This window comes from Culex pipiens, chromosome 2 (assembly GCF_016801865.2).
Source record: "Culex pipiens pallens isolate TS chromosome 2, TS_CPP_V2, whole genome shotgun sequence".
NCBI classification, from domain to species: domain Eukaryota; kingdom Metazoa; phylum Arthropoda; class Insecta; order Diptera; family Culicidae; genus Culex; species Culex pipiens.
The window spans coordinates 183,151,076-183,171,455 of NC_068938.1; the positions used below are offsets into that span (position 1 = coordinate 183,151,076).

The window sequence follows — 20,380 nt, forward strand, 5'->3', positions numbered from 1 at the left end:
CAGGAGAACTCTCTTAAAGTTCTTCCAGCTTCCACAAGTTTGGGAAACCTGTTTTTGCTTCCAAGTCGATATGATTCTCTTGCCTTTCTGGAGAGTCAGCGAAATTAAGAAGAAGATTTCGTTCTTAAAATAATACACCAAAAGTTGACTTCCCCACAAGACGACGACCGTGAGACATTCGAAAAAAGTTTCCAACCAACGCGTTGTTTCCCCTTTGAAAATGTTTAAAGGTGGCATTCTTGGAAAACGAGTAAAACAAATAACAAATCGAATCCGCATCAGGTGAGAAACGATTAAATGAAGCTGTTCGGCGCTCTTTCATTGAGTAATTAACACACATCTGGGGAATGCAAACAGCGACGCAAATTATTGGTTTCGTGTTTGGAATTGTTTGCCGATCATCGAGCGCGGGGCTGGTGCGTGAGCTTGAGTAATTTTTTCCAATTCTTTGGATTTTTTTTCAATTCCTCAAAAACATTATTTTTTTTGAAATTTATAACTAACTGATTTTATAAATTAAAATTGCTTGTTTAAACAGAAACCTTTCTTTCGAGGTTAAATCTGCCAGAAATAAATAAATTGACAACAACAATCGTTCTTTAAAATAATTTCCTTGCACATTCAAGATTCTCACTGTTCAATTTAAATGTATTATTAATTAAAAAAAAAATCATTACATATATTTTATGTTTTTCGAAGTAAAAATTTAGAGATTTTTATATTTATTGTTATTATTTTCCTGTTTTACTGTTGAGTCATTTTCAACGTTTTCGCAAATCGACTTTTCTTCGTATTTTTTTATTTGGATGATAGTTTGTTCAATTTCCGTAGGTCAAAAGAAGCCATTTTGCACATCTAGTTTTTCCATACAAATATAAAGTTGAATTCCTAAAATACCCATTTTATTTTACTTTCGAAATTTTTATATGTTTTTACGCTTTTTTTTAGCACAAAATAATAATTGTATTTAGCTTGCAAAAGATGCATTCTTGTTTTTCAAAAAAGCGTATTTTGACAGTGATTGTGATTAAAAGCGGTAAAAAGGACAATTTGTTTGCTGGTACCCTTGTTTTATAACAGTCCTGGTCATAACCTATAACTTTTTTCTTGACGTCAAATCGATCAAATATTCTTTATTATACTAAATATACTATATTTTCAAGATAATGACTCTCAATTTTTCATAAATTGTGTGGAGACTTTTATTCAAATATATATAATATAATCTATCAAAATACAATGCAGAGCAGTAAATTTTCAACAGTTCAAAAATATTAAAAATCAAACATAACCACCAAAAAAAAAAGATTCCCATTAGTCATGTTATGCGTATAAAAACCGTAGAAGCAATTAAAATTTGCCTTAAACTGCAAAATAATTGGGATATTTTTTGTTTCATGACCTTTTTCAACATTTCTAAGCAAGGATTATTACAAAAAACCCAGAGGTTAATTTAAGTTATCACAGTTTTTTTTACATTAATATTATCTGAATTGCGTGTGTAATGTTTGTATGTGTCCTCTGTTGTCTAATATAATTATATATTTAAGGGTGCACAGCAACGAAGGAAGTTGTTGTCTTCTTATACCAAAATTGTCAAACTTACGGACCCAATCCTGCAATAAAAGGATTGTAAAATTAATAAAACTTTGTTGTAAATTACTTTGTGGACTGTACTTTAGTGGATGAATAAACAAATATTTCGATAGTACCCGTAGTTTTGAAGATACTAAAATGTCTGTAACAAAAATCTGGGTCCAAAAGCTCGGGTTGATGTGCACCGTTAACCCATAAGTTTTTGGTCCAGCAATAAAATGCTCCCCTTTTATAAGTGCTATGGTCAGAAATTTTTCAACCCTGTACATTAAAAATTTATATTCAACTTTTTTTCATCATACATTCTTTTAATTGACTGTTACAGTTAAAAAATAAGCAAAAGAAATATTTTAAAAGAAATGTGTTTATATTGAATAAAATTTATTTTTTTAACAATTTATTTTTTTAAGGAAATAATAATTTGGTATGGCATTTTCAATTTAAAATTTTGGCTGTTAAACTATTGAAAAAAAGTTTCCAAAATAACAATAATTGTTTCCAAAATAACAATAATTGTTCATATTTTTAAACAAAAAAAATTATATACATTTTATGCAGTGCATTTTGTCGTACAATTTAGTTCGCTATTTTGAATATTTTTTAAGAAGCAGCAACTTTTGATTTTATTATGTTTACATGCATGTAATTGTATTTTTTAATTTTGTGAAATCAAATCATTTCAAAAAATGTATCCCAATCATTAAATAAATTAGCCAAAAGTATCACATAAAAATTAAGAAATGGATATAGTTTTTTCTATTGCTTATAGTTACTACAACATATACAAAAGCATTGATGATAATATTATAATTTAAAACGAAATAATTTTCTTTTTTTTAAACCAAAAAAAGGCAGGTTATGATCCTAACTAAATAAAAATAGAAAAATAAGCTTTAAAAAATGAATTGAAATCTGCTTACGATTTTTAGTTATCAATGCAAAATAAAAATTGTGGTAACTTTGTTAGCAATTTTTTTTATTGAAAAAAATATCAAAAAAATAATTTAAATTTTTTAAGAAATCAGGAGAAAAATATTATTGATAAAAGTATAAAAAATCACAAAAAAATGTACAGTCGATTCTTAGTTATCTAGCATACCGTCATCAGGGGTGACATTGGGTCTGGGGGTGAGATTGGTCATACATAAATGCAGAAATTTGTATGACCCAATGTCACCCCTGGTGATGGTACAATTTTTTGCATTTTCAATCACATCACACTTCAATCAAATGATGACAAACAATTTAAACTTGCATAAGGAAAAAAAATATTCTGATATTTTTTTTGCTTTAAAATTTTTTAACGATAAATAATTGGAGTAATGTATAAAGCATTTTGTGATACTTTTTGTTCAAATGTTTTGAACATAGAAAAACAAAATGTCAACCCCTTTACCTCGACCGAAGGACAAAAAAACGAATCTCTTGGTAGGTTAAGCTATTTCATAATTTTTGGACAGTTCTTTATCTAAAATATGAGGACCAAATCTAGAGTTTTTTTTTGAAAAGGTACTCTAAACATATAAAACACAATAGCTTATAGGACCTTTTTGTTTCTTTTTTTTAAAAAGCTCTAGAAATATCCTAAATCCACTAACTCGCCCCATATAACGGTAGCATTAGTTACTGTTTCATCGTCGTGTGGGAAGGTGCTGCTGCCTCTGCTGCTCTGTGTGCATGTAGAATCACTCGAATTCTTGTTGTTTTGTGGTCATCTTCTGCGCTCTGTGGATGGCCGGTGGCCAAGTGCCACTTGGCAACGTGAGAAGAGAGATGAGCCCAGCAGATGGGAATGGGTGGAAGAAGTGAAAGAGGCGGCCGAGGGATGACCAAATGATTGGACCTCAAAACCGGTCCCAAGAGGGGTAGAGAAAGAGAGGATTGGTGTTGCCAGATTTTTTAGTAGATATGCACTGTAAAAATAAATTATGCAAATTTGTAATAAAAATAATGTTTTTGTATTATTAAAAGTTATTTCAAGTTATTTTAAAGAATTTCTAGACTACATTTATGTAAAGACTGGGTACAAAAGTGACATTGGTTCAAACACACACACTTACACACACATACACCCACAATCACAACCAGACCAGAAGTACAGTGGGAGATAGAAGAACCTTTTTGTCTTCTTCGAATGATTTTTTCTGCTCTTTTTGCTACCTTTTTTTTCCTCGTTCACTGCTCTTTCACTCCCTTATCATCCCCTTTCTCTCATTCTCTTTCCCGCTCTGACACTTGGTGTGTGTTTGTGTGTGTGTGTCCATAACCCAGGCCGATATTTTTATTATGTGCGCTGCAGCATACAACACAGCGACATAAAACATTGCCGATTTGGTGGTGTGCGCCCGAGTGAATATTTACCTCGTGTCTTATGTGCTCTCTATGTAGGGGTGCCGTTTTTTTTGCTCGATCTCCAAAACGAACTCTGGGTGGGATGGGAATGAGGGAAGAAGTGTGAAGAAGGTGGTGGTGGTTTGTTACTTTTCTTATGGTGTCAGTTCATACCCAAATGGCCATTCGGAGGGAATGAAAAACACTTTAAATTTTGCCTTTGATTCGAGTGTATCAGCTTTAAGGTGTATGGAATGGTTTAAACAGGAAGACCAAATTGACAAAATAATTTCGTTTAATTTTCATTTGCTGAAATTGGTAATCAAGTGAGTCAATAGGCAATTTCCACTAATTTTTCACTTTTTGCTGAAGTAAAAAGATCAAACTGACTTTCTAACCAACACAGTACACTATAATTTTCAATAACAAATTTAATTATGTATGAGCCCTCTGGGATAGACAGTAAGCAACAATGCAACTCTCTCTCTCTCTCTCTCTCTCTCTCTCTCTCTCTCTCTCTCTCTCTCTCTATCTCTCTCTCTCCTTCAAAATTGATCGATTCCTCAGCTTAGCCTCCTTCTCTTGCTCCAGAGCAAAATTAGAGAGTTGCTCTTTTACTCACTGTCTTGTACCTAGATTACTGTCTATAAATGACTTAGTTTTCACTGGGTGGTGTGTCTCTGATAGTTTTACTTGTGTTGAACTGAAAGGTATGGCAAATGTTTTTTCAGAAAATTAAGGATTAAAAATTGAAGATTGAACAGTATATAAAATGTATTTACTGTATATACTTAAACTTTATTGAGATCTTTATATCAAATCGCATAAGATTAGTGAGACAGTTGAATGGACGGTTTCCATTAGGAGTTCTTGAGAGCTTTAGCATGTTTATAGAAGATCCTTAAAAACTCGTTTCCTCTTTTTTCAAATCTGTTTTGATTTTTGATTGTTCTGGGAATTTTGATTCCCATGAATTTGATCAGCCTTTTACTAAATTGTTTTTTTTTTGATTTTGCTTCCCAAATTCTAGTTATATTTAGCAAAAAATCTGTGTGCAGAAAACAATTAATGCTAAAAGTTATAATTTTTATTGATAAAACTTATTAAATCGATTGTAAATATTTCATTAAAAGTCATTTCTGATCTAATGAAGTCTTTTTAATTTAATCAACAAATTATCCTAAAATCAAAAACAAACGTAAAAAATCTGAAAAAATCATTATTATATTTACCATCTTTTTTAAGTAACTGTCATGTTTTTACAGCATTTTGTTTGACCTTAGCAGATCCACACAATTAAATTTCAATTCCGAGATATTCAATAAAAACCGCAAAAACTCCGTGTATTGTTGTCACTTATCATATAAAAGAAGTTTCAATCTTGTCGTACTACTTGACACACCCTGAGAATTGATATAAGTGACACAAATGGCCAGAGGGATTTCAGTTCAGAACACGTTTGACATACGTACATGCCCGACTACCCTAAACATTTGTTATTATTACTCGGGACACCAGCAACCAAATTCAACCAAACTTTAGGACAATGTACAGAACGGTTAAATATTAAAACGCGTTTTTCACGGAAAGTCAAAAAGCGACGTGCGACAAGATATCACAACAGCGTCGATTTGATGATACTTTTTGCTTACAAATTTCAAAAATTAGATTTGTTTTTTTTTTGTTTTGTCCCCCTATATTTTCAGGTCATTTAATTTTAAACATGAGCAACTGTCTATAAAATCGTTAATTCATTAATTAATTTGACTAAACTTTTTGGCGAACCCAAAGAAGGCATTTATTGGGGCATACAGTCCATACTCGATTATCCGAAGTTCGATTATCCGAAGGTTTGTAAGGGAATTTTATTTTCGTTTATTTTGTTTATTTTTTTCAACATCAAATTCGAGATTTGCGACCTCATTTTAGTCAAATTTGAAAAGTTTATTGCCTATTAAAAAATAAAAGGCATCTTGGATTTAAAAATTCTAAATAACTTTAGAGTTGTTAAGCTCGACAATCAAAATTGGACAACGAAACATTTTTTTTCCGAAGCCTTTGGATAATCGAGTCTGGACTGTACATACAATTGTTTTTGCTGTCCATACAAAAAAGGTTTGTAAAAAAAACAAAGCCAATTTTAATTGTATTTTTTGTGCTTTAATTTTTTATTGAATTTTGCCTTTGTTACACACATTATTTTACGTTTTTTTGTCCCGATTTGCCCTACTTCTGATTGACCTAGAGTGTTCATAGTTAGCCCAGATGTTAGATTTTTATTTTCAAATGACGTTCATAACAAAGAAGTATGCCCTGCTCGTGGATTCGCTAGAAAAAATCTCGAATCTAAAGATTTGCTTTTTCAAAATTTCAAAAAAACCAAGTCTAACATTTTTAAAAGGTTATAAACATAAATTTTACTTTTATATTTATTCCAATATGGTTTGAAAATTGATTTCTTTACTTATACAATTATAAAATCTTCAAGATGATTTGATCACTTTTATGTAGCACACACACATTTTTTTTCGGTCATCAGCCATGTCTATGTGCCCGATTCCTACAATAACTGGCCATTGCACAGTAATGTAATAAACATAACAAGCTAGCCAGGGGAAAGACACCTCGCACTGGCAACAACGATTGATTGTGTTTGGGGAGAAAAACTCACCCAACTCACCTAGTTTAGTGATTAGTGAGGGGTGAGAAAAATGCGTTTCATAAACTAATGACTGTGACAACGATGACAGTCATCGAATCCCCCTACTTGGATCACGATAAATGCGCTCAAATGACTGATTGACTGACGACAGTCATGACGACTGCGAGTTGACGATGATTGACTGGTGGGTGAGTTGATGGAGTTGGAGTGGGGTGGTGTGTTGAGGGTTAGGGTGGTGATGAACAGACTGAGTAAATAGCAAACCGAGCGCCCCGTTCTCCATTCGGTATGTGGTAGTACATACACCGTTATGTATTTCTGGATATAAATGGGGGGGCTGTCGCCCACTTTTGCATGGAAATAGAGGCTTTGGAAGAATGGTTGAATGAAACTAGGGTGGTACTTGATAGATGTTCATGTTGTTTTTTGGGTTCATTGTTAAACATGTTTAAAAAAAAATATTGAAAAATTACAATTTTATTTTAAAATTATGTGTTGAATTCATCAGTTGCTAAGAATCAACTAAAAACATGTTAGTAAATCTTTCACTATAAAATTAAAAAAAAAAATCCTGCTAGTGGAACTTCATCGGTGCACTTTTTTTCAGTCTATCGTAAATATTTTCCAGTTTGTCCTCACTTTTACTGTAACTCCATGTATGTGTGTGTGTGTTTGCAGTGGCACCCGGTAAGATGGGTACATACCGAATGTGTGTTTTTTTTTGTTTCAGTGTTGCCTCCTCCGGCACATATAACGAGCGCGGCCACGGTCGGTGTGCCCGTGCGCTCGTTTATGATTATTGTTATGTATTTAATTTTTTTTTACTTTATTTTTCCGCGCGCGACGACGATGACACGGTGTGGTATTTGTGTGTTGTTTTTTTGTTGTTGTGTTTTTTTTCTTTTAAACTTGGTGTACTGGGCATTTATAGTATAAACTTTAAATTGTAAAAATTCCAATTATAATAAGAATAGTATTCATTAAATTGAAATGGCATACTTTATAACATTGCTTTACAAGACTGAAGAAACTATATTGAAAATTGTAAAAAAATCACTTTTAATGTGTCGAATATTTTAATTATTAACTCTGAATTCAATTCAAAAGATCGTTTATCCAAAAATACTGATCCCGTTTTTTGACGAGGGGCATAATTTTTTCAAAATTATTTTTGTGTGAAAATTAATCCATCAATCAGCACCCTGGTAATTGGCACAGAGACGTACATTACTTAGTAATACGCTATTCTGGTTATGCCTGTGACATAACTACTTTGCCTTTTTTGAAGAGTAGGTTGAAAATTTAATGGTTTGAAATCAAAACAAATTCGGGTTCAATCGGGAAAAGGACAGGATTTTCATGGAATATTTTATAAGTTTTGATAAGATGATTTTAACATAAAATAAAAAATTTCGACGGTTTTGTTCGAACGCGCATCAGTTGATAACGGAAAGTCGGATTGGAGCGCTCTTTGCTGCGTTGGGTTCGTATAAGTCCAAGGAAGGTTCTTACGCCAAAAAGTGACAACTTTGGCCACTCTGTAACCGATTCCGGAAAATCTGCAGATTGTATGGGAAAAGTTGCGTAAAATCAAATTTTGATCACAGGAGGCTGAATAAGCAAACAAGCAAGAAACGTCAGGAAACCAAAAAAGGGCAGGACGAAGTTTGCCGGGTAAGACTTGTTTTAACATAAAATTTCATAAAACGGATTCAAAAAGGCAGTTAAAAATTTAGTTTCAAGCTTTCTGTCGTCCCTGTTCATTGTCTAATTTTCGAATTTCACTCTATGTTTTTTTTCTCTAATTTCACACCTTATTTATAATGGATCTGTACATTATAATTTCAGAATTATTTCAATTTTCCTCAAACATGAAAATCAATTCAATAAGATTAAGTTTATTGAACACATATTTTTGCTGCCTTGTACTAAGACTATGTACAAATTTGAAAGAAGTTTATGCCACAAGTTTCAAAAAGATATTTTTTTCAGCACGATTTGCATTCTCGAATGTCAAAACAGCCTAATTTTCTTCGTCAATAATAATAGATCAAAACAAAAAAAAAATAAAAACTTACCGATGCAAGGGCTGAAAATTTTTACTTTATAGCACTGAAATATGTGCTTTAAAGTTGGACTTTTCAGCAATTGTATTGAAAAATAATAATTTTTAAACACATAGACGTTTGACCGATCACATTTAAAGGGTTATTTAAGGAATTACAAAAAAAAAATATTTGCAGCTCATTGCAAATCTAGATTTTTCAGTATTCGTCGTATTTATCCAACTCGGTAAATGAACGACTCGACCTGAAACAATCTTCTTGTAATTTGTGGCATGAACTACCGTTTATGATTTTTTCCGTTCTAGTCAAAATCCAATATTTTGAAACGACCAATTTTTTTGTTTAATATAATCTATGTTTGAAGTTGAATTTTATTCAAAATAGGTTTTTTTTATATTTTAATTAATATTCATTTTATTCAACGCACATTTTTTTATAGGACGAATTTGAAATATCGTTAAAAAATCAACAAAATTTGTATCACAGAAAATTTACCAAAACTGGTTAAAAAAAATTACTAATTCAAAAACATTGAATAATAGTGTTGGTAAATCAAGTAATCTTGTATAATTTTATTTTAAATCATAAATTCAATCAATATGATCAAATGAACAAAATTTATCCAAAAAATAAAATATTAGGTCCTACTCAAACTCTCAAGAAATACGCTTCGGTGTTTACGTTTAAATAAGTCCTTGGTTCAAGGTACCTGCCAAATATTTGTCCTATCCTTTCGCACTTGTTTTTTGGTTTCTTTTTGAATGAGGTTTCTAACCAGCTGCTGGTAGGGTTTAATGAGAGTCGTGTGCTCTTTTTCAGGTAAAAATATGGTTTTAAAATTAACTCAGGTCATTGAGGTTAACATTTCACAAAAGAAAAGCAGTTGTTAATTTGGTAATTGTGATGTTAAGTCTGTTTCAGTGTTAGTATTTAAAATGTTCAAGTTAAATTTATTGCATTGTGACTTTTTTTTAAGTTTTACTGTTTTAGTATTTATTTATTTTGCATATTTTTAAAGGTTTTCAATTTTTTGCCTCGAAATCGTTCCGACTGACCAAGAAAATATTAAGTGTAGACTTTGGCAAAATTAGCCGCGATGGCGAGGGTCTGGGGCGTGACTTAGGGGGGGGGGGGGGGGGAGAAGGCCTCCTTACCTTCCCGGTTGGAAAGCTACTGGGTGGAGAGGGAGCTGAGGAGGGAAAAGAAAAATCGTACACATTGATTATCTTCTTATCTGCGGCGTTGTTCCATTTGTTTGGCACCGTGGCTGCCACTGGAGAGCTGCTTCTCGCCGATGCTATAAATATCATGAATTAGCAGAAAATGTGGAAAGTATTTCTCGTTTCTTGGAATTCAAACCAGAAAAAATGATGATTTTCAAAAATGAACTCAAAATGTATTCTGATGATACAAAGATATATTTGTGATACTCTTGATTAAAATTAAGAAAATCATTCACCCATTCACCATTAACAAAACTTCAGACTAGGTTGTCAATCAAATTGACTCAAAGGTAGAAAAAAACAAACCGCAACGAGTCATGCTCGAGCTTGCACGCCCTGCGAGGGCATTTGGACTCTTCCTCTTATTTTCACTGTTCCTGGTGTTGTTGTCTGAATGGTGTGTGTGTGTATGTGGCAGTATATTTTGCTTCGTTATGTCGTGCTCTCTGTCGCTTCCTCCATCCACCCCCAGGGGCGACCCACATTGGCGTCTGAGAATGGAAAGTCAATTTGGAACAAAAATCGTCAAAATTTGTTCAATAAAAGAGAATCTTTTCATGCTTTTCAAGAGCCGAATGCATTTTAAATATTTCGAAATAATTCATTATGTCTTTCTTTTATTTTTTAAAATTATTTTTAATTTGTGATGATTTTTAGGCCACTGTAAATATGTTCTGGTTTTATTATTTACATCATACAAAAACATAATTTCTAAAAAAATTAAAATGTGTTTTAACCCTTTCGAGCCTGATGGTTCAATTATGACCAAAATATCAAAATTTCCAAAACTAGCCTATAACTTTCGTATGTTCATAAGAATTATTTTTCCATTTTTTTTTTAATTCAGGCCTGAAAGGGTTAAAATGCATTTTACACTAGCCCAGTTGTTTTGTTATCAAGTTTTCAAAATATTTAGGTTTTGATAAAAAAAATATTGCTAATAAAACTTTTTGCGGAATTACACATTGGAATTAAACAAAAATTCAATCAAAAATGCATTTAAAATTGTTTTTACAGTCCAGACTCGATTATCCGAGGGCCTTGGCGAAATTTCACTCCGGATAATCAAAACTTCGAATAATCGAACCACCAAAAAAATTTTTTTCTGTTGTCTTATTTTTGATTGTTGAGATTAAGTATGACCCCTAAACTGCTCTAAAATGATTTAGAATTTTTTAAATCCAAAATGGCGGCCAAAGAAGCGGTGATGAAATATTGAAAAAATGCATTTTTTAATTTAATCGGCAATCAACCAGTCAAATTTGTCGAAAATGCGGTCACAGAACTCAATTTTGATGTTTAAAGCAAGAAAATAAAAAACATACGATTTTTTTTCTTCATGATTCGATTATTCGAAGTCCCATAATCGAGGCTTTGGATAATCGAGTCTGGACTGTATTTGATTCGATTTTTTCCATAAGTTTTTAAAGTTTTATGAAACAAACATTTGCCTCCTTTTTTTTGGGGCGATTTTAAAGGAAAGGATAAACATAGAAAAATATTTGCAACGGCCTAACAAAGAAAAAGAAGACGATGTATTTTAATTTAGAAAATATTTTCTTTTCTACGTATGTTAAAATTAATATTCTCAAAAACTGTTGCAATGAAACTGTTTTTAAAATATTAAACATAGAAAAATATTTGCAACGGCCTAACAAAGAATAAAAATACGATGTATTTTAATTTAGAAAATATTTTCTTATCTACGTATGTTAAAATTAATATTCTCAAAAACTGTTGCAACCGCTTGTCTTTTAATTTTTAGTCAAATTGATAGAATGTTAAACTCTTTAAAAACTATAATAAGCCAGCAAAAATGTTTTTTTTGAAGTTTTGTACTAAATGCTTTAAAAAAAAAGTCAGGATGCAAAACATTTAAGATTTATGAAATCTAAAAACAGCACTGAATTTTTAATATTATCTCAGAAAAGGTGTGAGCAAGACGTACCTTTAATCTTTTCCTTTATAATTATTTTTTATTCAACAAATTGATAAAGCTTATGAACTACATGAAAAGAGGTAAATTTACATATTACAATTTACAATTCGATGTTTTTTTCATTTTCTTCTGTAAATATGGTAGTTTTCAGGATTGAGTTTCAAATTTATTAGAAATAACAAGGATAACTTTCCAGAAATTTCAAATATTTATCGATTTTTTAAATGTTAAAAAAAAAAACATTTTTTAGAAATTGCTAAAGAATTGAAGGTCAGAAGCGCAATCAATAAAATTCCAAATTGTGTTTAATGTTTTTATCTTCACTTCAAAAATCTTTCGTTTAAGAGGTTACATGTAGAAAATCTCATAATTATATAGCGCGGAAAATTCATCAAATCCTCTATTTACATGATTGTAAATCACTAATCATAGTTTCATGTAGTTAAAAAAAATACAAAAATAAAAAAAACAGAGAATTTTTCATACACACTAAAAAAATATAAATTTTACACATGACGTAATCACAAACTTCACTTAAAAACAAAGCATGTAATCCGAAACGCGATGTAAAATAATGTTAATTATCACACAACAGTTAAAATTTTAGCCACGCAAACAAAACTAGAATATTACATCTAATGAAATGATCAACAAAACACTTTTGATTGAATTTTACGTTTCGTTCAATGCACATGACTGGAGCGTGTACTTTGATGTAATTTTAAGTGAAACGAAACTTAATTTCGCGACGGTTTGCTTCATTCTGCTTGGCAGTGTAACAAACGTCAGCCATGTTGTTGTAAATCAAAACATTGCAGCGGCTGCGGTTGAGGCGCAGTCTTTCTTCAAAATTCGACCTAAATTCGTCCGTAATGGTAAATATAACTGGTTTTTGTGTTTTTCAGATTGATAATTAATTTGTTGATGATTTCACAGATGTTCTCCGTCGGAATTCGTCCAGGAATTTCCACTTTGACCAGGCCGTAACAGACGGCAACTTCTACCAAACTTCCAAGTTTCCGAAGAAAAGTGATCTGGCCGTAGGAACCAAAAGCTACTACGGACGTGAACCATGGGGATCGGATCGAATCAGCCGGGTGGTCACGACCTGTTAGGACGAACTCAGCCCGGTGAGGACAATAAATGGCATGAGAGAACTGAGTGCGAGCGACCTTCTGAGACCCGTCAGGAATTTGGCGACGGAACAACATCTGACCTTCGGAGGAATTCTATGATCAAACTAGAAGGAAAAACAAACTGAAGTGTTGCGACTAAACGTGAAAAATTGTGATGAGTGAAATATAATTATGGTGATTTTTCAATAAAAAATATCGATGAAATCGAGTATAAACATGTTTCTTTTCATTAGTAAGAAATAGTCGATTCCAATAAGAATATTTTCCCACAAGAATAGCGTAAAGCGTAATATTACACGACCTCGGTTGGTTGTGTGGTTCGTGTAATTTTCAAATGAGACATAATTTTGCGTCTTATTTGACGCTCCAGTTATGTGCATTGAAAAAACAGAAAATTACACGATTTTTTCGAAGTGTGTATGCCATATTTTGTGTTTCGTATTATTAACTTAACTCTTTAAAGCTTTTTAATAAACTTGCTTTTCGACAACACAGATTTGAAAATAAAAAAGTAATCGTTCAGCAACATTTGGCGATAATTTTGGTCGTACAATTATAAATAAAACTTTTTAAATTTAGCCATCTACCAAAAGTTCAAGCATATTTTGACGTTTCACCTGCAACGACTGGGAACGAAATTGCTCCCGTTTTTAGAATTTTGAAGTTCATTCGCTGAGCTTTATACTTACCAAAATTTCACGCAAATGAAGAGAGTCTTGGTCTCTTTCGGGTTTCTCTCTCAGTGAGTGTTTAGTGAAACTCTTTCCATGGAGAGTCTTTTATCGCCTTTGATAAGTATTTCGAGTGATTTTCACTAATTTTAGTTCCCGAAATCGTTGACATACATTGTGGAAACGCATGGTACATTTCATCTTTACAAAGTGACTATTAGCCTGGGTCCAAAAAATTAAAGTTGCTCAAATCAAAAATTATATGAGATTTCCTGAAAGAGTACTCAAAATGGAGGCTCAGGCCAAAATTTCAGCCCATTTGGTTGAAAACTGGCTTGCCTTGAGCAGGAACAAGTTTAAATGGGAATTAACCCGTAAAACTGGAGCATTTAGGTAAATTGCTCTGTACAAGTCAGCCGTTAACAAATGACGACTTTTGCATACCATGGGGTCCTATGGGATGGTCTGGGGAACAATTCCTCCAAAGGGTGCAAGACGATCCGAGGTCCCTGTTCTTGCCTTGAACCGGATTCATTCCAGCGTCGCAGAAATTCTCATGGTCCCAGCTAAATGTATAGGGAAAAATCAAAGCACACTAAGAAGGCTGCCTCGATCAGAGGACGCCACATGGCAATCAGCCACCACGTGGCAGGAGGGTATCATCAATTTTTGCTTTTAAAGTGGTTTTGTTATTTCTAGGACACTTTATTCAACCAGATATTTGATCAAAAACACCTTAACAACGCGAAATGTAATTTTGAAGCCGAATTTGAAGTTATTTCCCTGCCACGTGGTGGCTGATTGCCATATGGCGTCCTCTGATCGAGGCAGCCTTCTTAGTGTGCTTTGATTTTTCCCTATACATTTAGCTGGGACCATGAGAATTTCTGCGACGCTGGAATGAATCCGGTTCAAGGCAAGAACAGGGACCTCGGATCGTCTTGCACCCTTCGGAGGAATTGTTCCCCAGACCATCCCATAGGACCCCATGGTATGCAAAAGTCGTCATTTGTTAACGGCTGACTTGTACAGAGCAATTTACCTAAATGCTCCAGTTTTACGGGTTAATTCCCATTTAAACTTGTTCCTGCTCAAGGCAAGCCAGTTTTCAACCAAATGAGCTGAAATTTTGGCCTAAACCTCCATTTTGAGTACTCTTTCGGGCAATCTCATATAATTTTTGATTTGAGCAACTTTAATTTTTTTGACCCGGGCTAGTGACTATGCGTCTCCATGATTTTGCTATGATGTTACTTCATATGATCATGGAGACGCACGGTTTATGTTTTCGATTCAATCGAACATTTTGGGAATCACCGTACCGGGTCCCACTTCCGGACGCCCCTGCCAAAGGTTATTTTTTGTTCTTCGGGTCTCTTCTTCCTCTCTGTCCCTCTCCGTATATATCATTTAATGATCTTTCATGTATGTATTCATGCTGTTTCAACTTATTATTTCTCCCTCTTGGCCGTTTGCCGTATTTTTTCCGCTTCCCTAGGTAGAGAACGAGTCGGCGGAGTAGGAAGAAACCATCATCATCACGACGACGACGACGACCACCGTCATCATCCCCTTGGCGGTACAAATACACACGGGCTGGAGGTTCTTCAACGCGCGAGTGGGTCTACGCGGTATGAGCCGTGAAGAAGAGTACAGTGCGGCCGCTATTACCGGAACGTTACCGTCGCCGGTGTGAGTGCCGTCCACTCGCGTGCGTTTTTTTTTTCAAGGTGGTATTGGTGCAATCGGGGCCACTAGTTTGCCGGTGTAGTAGTTAGCAAATCATTGCGCGTTGTGACAAGGCGGGTGTTAGAGAAGCCCCCTGGGTGGAAAGAAGGGAAGAACGACATTCACCGACGCGCTCGCGTGTTTGTTTGTGTTGGTGGCAGCGCTGTGATACAGAAGGGTGTGTGCGTGAGCATTCGTTATGTGGTGAAGCTGGTTTTTGATGAAGTGAGGCTTCATTTAGTGGATAAGCAGTAGCAGAGCTTAACGCATCGCAACGCGCGTACGGAACGTATTGAACCTCCTCGGAGAGAAGAATTTGGGAATTGGTGTCCAGGTTCTTCGGTCGGAGCCGGAGTTCCGTGGTGTGAATCCGTGGTGGACCGGAATACAATCTACGGTTTCGGGATAGCAATCGCGTATCGCGGATGACATGAGCAGCAAGTGACCGCGACCGAGAAGATCCAATCTGCACGGTGTGTGAGCAGCACCACATTAGTAAAACAAACAAATAATACTAGTTTTAGTAATGATTACTAAAAAGTGAGCTGATAAGTGGGCAAATATGTGTGAGTATCTCCGCCTCTCTCTCTCTCTCGTCCAAATCAGATGATTCACGTGCATGCAATAAATCTTGGACCAACTCCGTATTCTCGACAAGTACAAGCTTCTTCAGCGTTCGGCGAGGGAGTAATGTAAAATTCTCCAATCTCCACTCAATCGAAGTAAAAAAAAACGAAACGAGACGTAGCAAATCTGTGTGCGTGTGTGACAGCAGCGCACCACCTGGTGGTGTGAGTTTGTACTACGGCAGATCGTCGTCTGTGCTCTGTCTGGTTGTCTCTGTTGCGCGCGTGACACGAGTGATGAAGACCTGGCTGTGTGTGTGTGTGAGTTTTGCACTGTGAATATTGTGGAGGGAAGCGAAAATCAACAATCACTTCACGGGAGATACATATTGAACGATGTCGATGGGAGTGTGTTTGTGTGCGTTTGTATGTATTTTTGTAGGGTATTTTCGTTGGGATATATCATCATCAATAGAGTGTATTGGATGGACATGATGCCGACCGTAGAGTGGAGCGGGATAGATTCTTGAAATGAAAATATTGTGCAAGACTATTTCGGATTGTAGAAATATTTTTTTTTAATTTAGTATTTCTTATTTCTAAAAAGTAGGCTGAAAATATTAGTCAAATTTTGTTTTTGAGCAATTCTATTCCAAATAGGGATTCGGTTGACCCTCTCCGATTTCAATGAAGCTTTGTGGACATGTCATTCTAGGCTTATATAAGGCTAGTACACATATTTTTAAAAGTTTTTGTTCCCCCCCCCCCATTCAAAATCGGCACGAAAAATCAGGGGCAAAAAAAAATTCAAAGAGCTTAGAAATTTAAAGGAAATTTAAGTGCAATCAAATGAAATCAATTTAAAAAGGATTCCCCTGCGTTTAGAATAATTTTCAACATGTTTGTTTTTTTGTTTTCCTCAAATCTAACATTTTTTGAAAAATAATGATTGCAAAACAACTGATCTAGTACATGCATTTTACACTAGATCAGTTGTTTTGCAAAAAAAAAAACACTTTTTTCCCAATGTTGAGATTATGGCTTGTTATTTAATTTTCTGTATTTTTTATTTTTTTTTGTCCCCCCCCCCCTCGACCTCGGTCAGAGCCGACGGACAAAAACTGTGAAAAATATTTGCATCGACCTAATAGATTTGTATATCTATGGAGCCAGCCATTCAAGAATGGCATTTGAGAAAGGCGTAAGTTTTTTAAAATTATTTTTATATCTCTTAAAAAATACTAAAAATATTTAACGGGAAAAATACACAACTTGTGATTTTTTTTCAAGTTTCAATGCCGACTCTTTTAAAATTTTCTCAAAAAATCAGAACGAATTATGAAATCATTAATCTATTTAATTTGTAACAGCCAATAATTGTAAAACTTTTATAATACTTTGTAAATAAAAAACATTCGAGTATTCTACCTGAAAATATAATATTTAAATTATGAAATAATGACAGTTCCTTCCACAATTATCAAATGTAAAACTCTGAATTTAAAGCCATCCACAAAATTTGAATTTTTGAAATTTGAAAAATAATGTTGAATAAAAATAGTCCCGTATCACAGCGATTCTCAAAGGGGGTACCAGGCCTACTTGATTTACATGGCAGGGGGTACCGGCCTAGAAGAAGGTTGAGAATCGCTGCCGTATCAGATTGAATACTAGTTAAGGCGTTAAAGACATTTAAAGAAATTTAAAAAATAATTATGTTTTTTGAAAAAAAAAAACTTTCTTTTTCAGTAATTAAATCTGAATTTTTGTGGTTTGTGCGAAATTTTACATTAAAAGTATTAAATTTACACATTTTTAAAGATATAATATAAGATTACACATATTTTTCGGACACAAAATCTGTAAACATTCTCCGTTGTAAAATTATATTTTTACTGTTTTCTTATTTAAATGTTTGAAAGAAGAAAAATCACTTCCAACATTGTATCATGTCAATGGGAATCCCTCGAACTAATTACACAGGTGGATGACTTGTTTTGATTTTTTATTCTGTGTATTTGAGCATCGTTTTAGTTTCATTTGGAATTGTAAACGATTGCCAATTTTGGGTAGGTTTTATCAAACATTGCCAATTTTGGGAAAAAGTTTGTTAATTGTTCAAAAATATGTTGACGTTTTGCTTTTTGGAAATTGCGAGAATTGTATCGCTTTTTTACCTTATTTTATTATGATAACTATTGTTGCTATTTAAAAAGAAATAATAACGGCATAAAAAAATCAAGCAAATATTTCGAAATTTAGTGTTATTTTAATTCAATAAATTAAAGGGGGTACCAGGCCTACTTGATTTACATGGCAGGGGGTACCGGCCTAGAAGAAGGTTGAGAATCGCTGCCGTATCAGATTGAATACTAGTTAAGGCGTTAAAGACATTTAAAGAAATTTAAAAAATAATTATGTTTTTGGAAAAAAAAAAACTTTCTTTTTCAGTAATTAAACCTGAATTTTTGTGGTTTGTGCGAAATTTTACATTAAAAGTATTAAATTTACACATTTTTAAAGATATAATATAAGATTACACATATTTTTCGGACACAAAATCTGTAAACATTCTCCGTTGTAAAATTATATTTTTACTGTTTTCTTATTTAAATGTTTGAAAGAAGAAAAATCACTTCCAACATTGTATCATGTCAATGGGAATCCCTCGAACTAATTACACAGGTGGATGACTTGTTTTGATTTTTTATTCTGTGTATTTGAGCATCGTTTTAGTTTCATTTGGAATTGTAAACGATTGCCAATTTTGGGTAGGTTTTATCAAACATTGCCAATTTTGGGAAAAAGTTTGTTAATTGTTCAAAAATATGTTGACGTTTTGCTTTTTGGAAATTGCGAGAATTGTATCGCTTTTTTACCTTATTTTATTATGATAACTATTGTTGCTATTTAAAAAGAAATAATAACGGCATAAAAAAATCAAGCAAATATTTCGAAATTTAGTGTTATTTTAATTCAATAAATTAAACTTCAAAACTTGCTTTTTCAACCTCGACCAACGTCTAGAGACATAAATTTAAATTATAATATATAACTGCAAGAAAAAATAAATTAATAAAAACCTCATAACTTCAAGTTCACCATAATCTCAAATTTAAATTTTGATTATTTGATGCAATGTATCAAATTTGAAAGAAAGTAAGATTAATTTATAAATTCATTTCAAATCAAAATGGTTTTTTTGATTCTTTCACGAAAAAGCTATGACATTGATTTAAAAATGTTTTTTTCCTATTTTAAATATTGTGTGGGTTATTGAACACAAGTTGAATATTCGTTATCAAATTTTGGAACTTCATTTGAAATTATTTTAATTATTTTATTATTTCGGTCAGGAAATAGGGACTAAAAAACATTGAATAATATTCGCTTTGAAGTAAAACTAAAATTTACTTATTACACTTACACAGTTAGTTTTGCTCCTATATTCAATAAATAAATAAAATCAAATTTATTAATTAGTAGATATTACTTGCAACCATATTGTCAATTTTGCACCTAATTCGACGCACAGCCAGAAAATATTCACTCCTCAATTATGCACACATCAGAATGCACACCACCTCTCCACCCCGCTTGCCTACTATGGTGAGTGTCCAAGATAAAAGCTATCGTCGGTTTGAAGCAGAGTCTTGGTGTATGTGTCTTAGAAAGTTTTTTTTTTCTGATGTAGTTTGAGGTGTGCACTTTTGTATAGAGCTTTCCACAAGTTGCACGCATGTCTAAACATCGCTGCAATCTGGAATATTTTTTTTTGAATTTCTTATCATCGAAACAAAAGTAGGTATTACGGTCATTCCACTTTAATCGTCCACAAATATGTGCAAAATTTAAATCATCATTTTCTGATCAAGCACAAATTTGGTGAATTTTAAATTGTTGTGTGAAGCCATCTCATCCATTTTTAAATTTAATGGAAACATGTTTTGTTATGAATTAGATGTTCAGATTTTATTTGAATGGAAGTTATTGACAAAATTACAATCCACTCCCTTGCACTGTACCCTTTACCCGTGTATCGATGATGGTTTATTGCCGCTCTGCTCGCGGGTTGCATTTTTCTTCCTCTTGCTTTCCCACTCACTCACCCCACCAGAGGACAGACCCACAATACAGGCACAATAGTTTGCTCGGTTGCTTGTCTCGTTGTCTTTGTGCTTTCGGGGAGACACATTTCTGTGTGTCAGAAAAAAAAACACACTAATAAAAATAACAACAACACCCCGTGAGGTGGCGGCATTGATGGGTTCGAGCTCGGAAGAAGTGAGAAGAAGCGAGAAAAGAAGAAAAAAAATGAGTACAGTTAAAGTTTTCATGAGTTGCTTCGTTTTGCAGGTCGCGAGCGCTCGACTTCTTCGCTTCTGCTTTTGCTGCTCTTCTGCTTCGTCTGTGTGGCTGTGACTGAGCTCGATGTAGGTACACAGTTTATAGTTGGTTGTTT

The 20,380-nt window shown here is 33.5% G+C and overlaps 2 protein-coding genes across 14 annotated transcripts in view; both read left to right on the forward strand.

The window, feature by feature from the left end:
* The window catches only part of LOC120428789 (single-stranded DNA-binding protein 3), a 79,952-nt gene that overhangs the window by 4,807 nt on the left and 54,765 nt on the right, over window positions 1-20,380 (forward strand). For 11 of the 13 annotated variants that reach the window (XM_039593927.2, XM_039593944.2, XM_039593903.2 and 8 more), the window contains exon 2: window positions 15,123-15,918. The exons of 1 other annotated variant lie outside the window; for it this stretch is intronic. The gene's annotated coding sequence lies outside the window, so the exon portion shown is untranslated. The remainder of the gene's footprint in view (window positions 1-15,122; window positions 15,919-20,380) is intronic. One more of the 13 variants, XM_052708839.1, reaches the window with a different exon arrangement.
* Window positions 12,391-13,356, forward strand: LOC120428853 (uncharacterized). Its single transcript, XM_039593979.2, has 2 exons — window positions 12,391-12,692; window positions 12,754-13,356. The coding sequence occupies exons 1-2, from the start codon at window positions 12,461-12,463 to the stop codon at window positions 12,930-12,932; spliced, it is 411 nt and encodes a 136-aa protein (XP_039449913.1). The 5' UTR covers window positions 12,391-12,460; the 3' UTR covers window positions 12,933-13,356.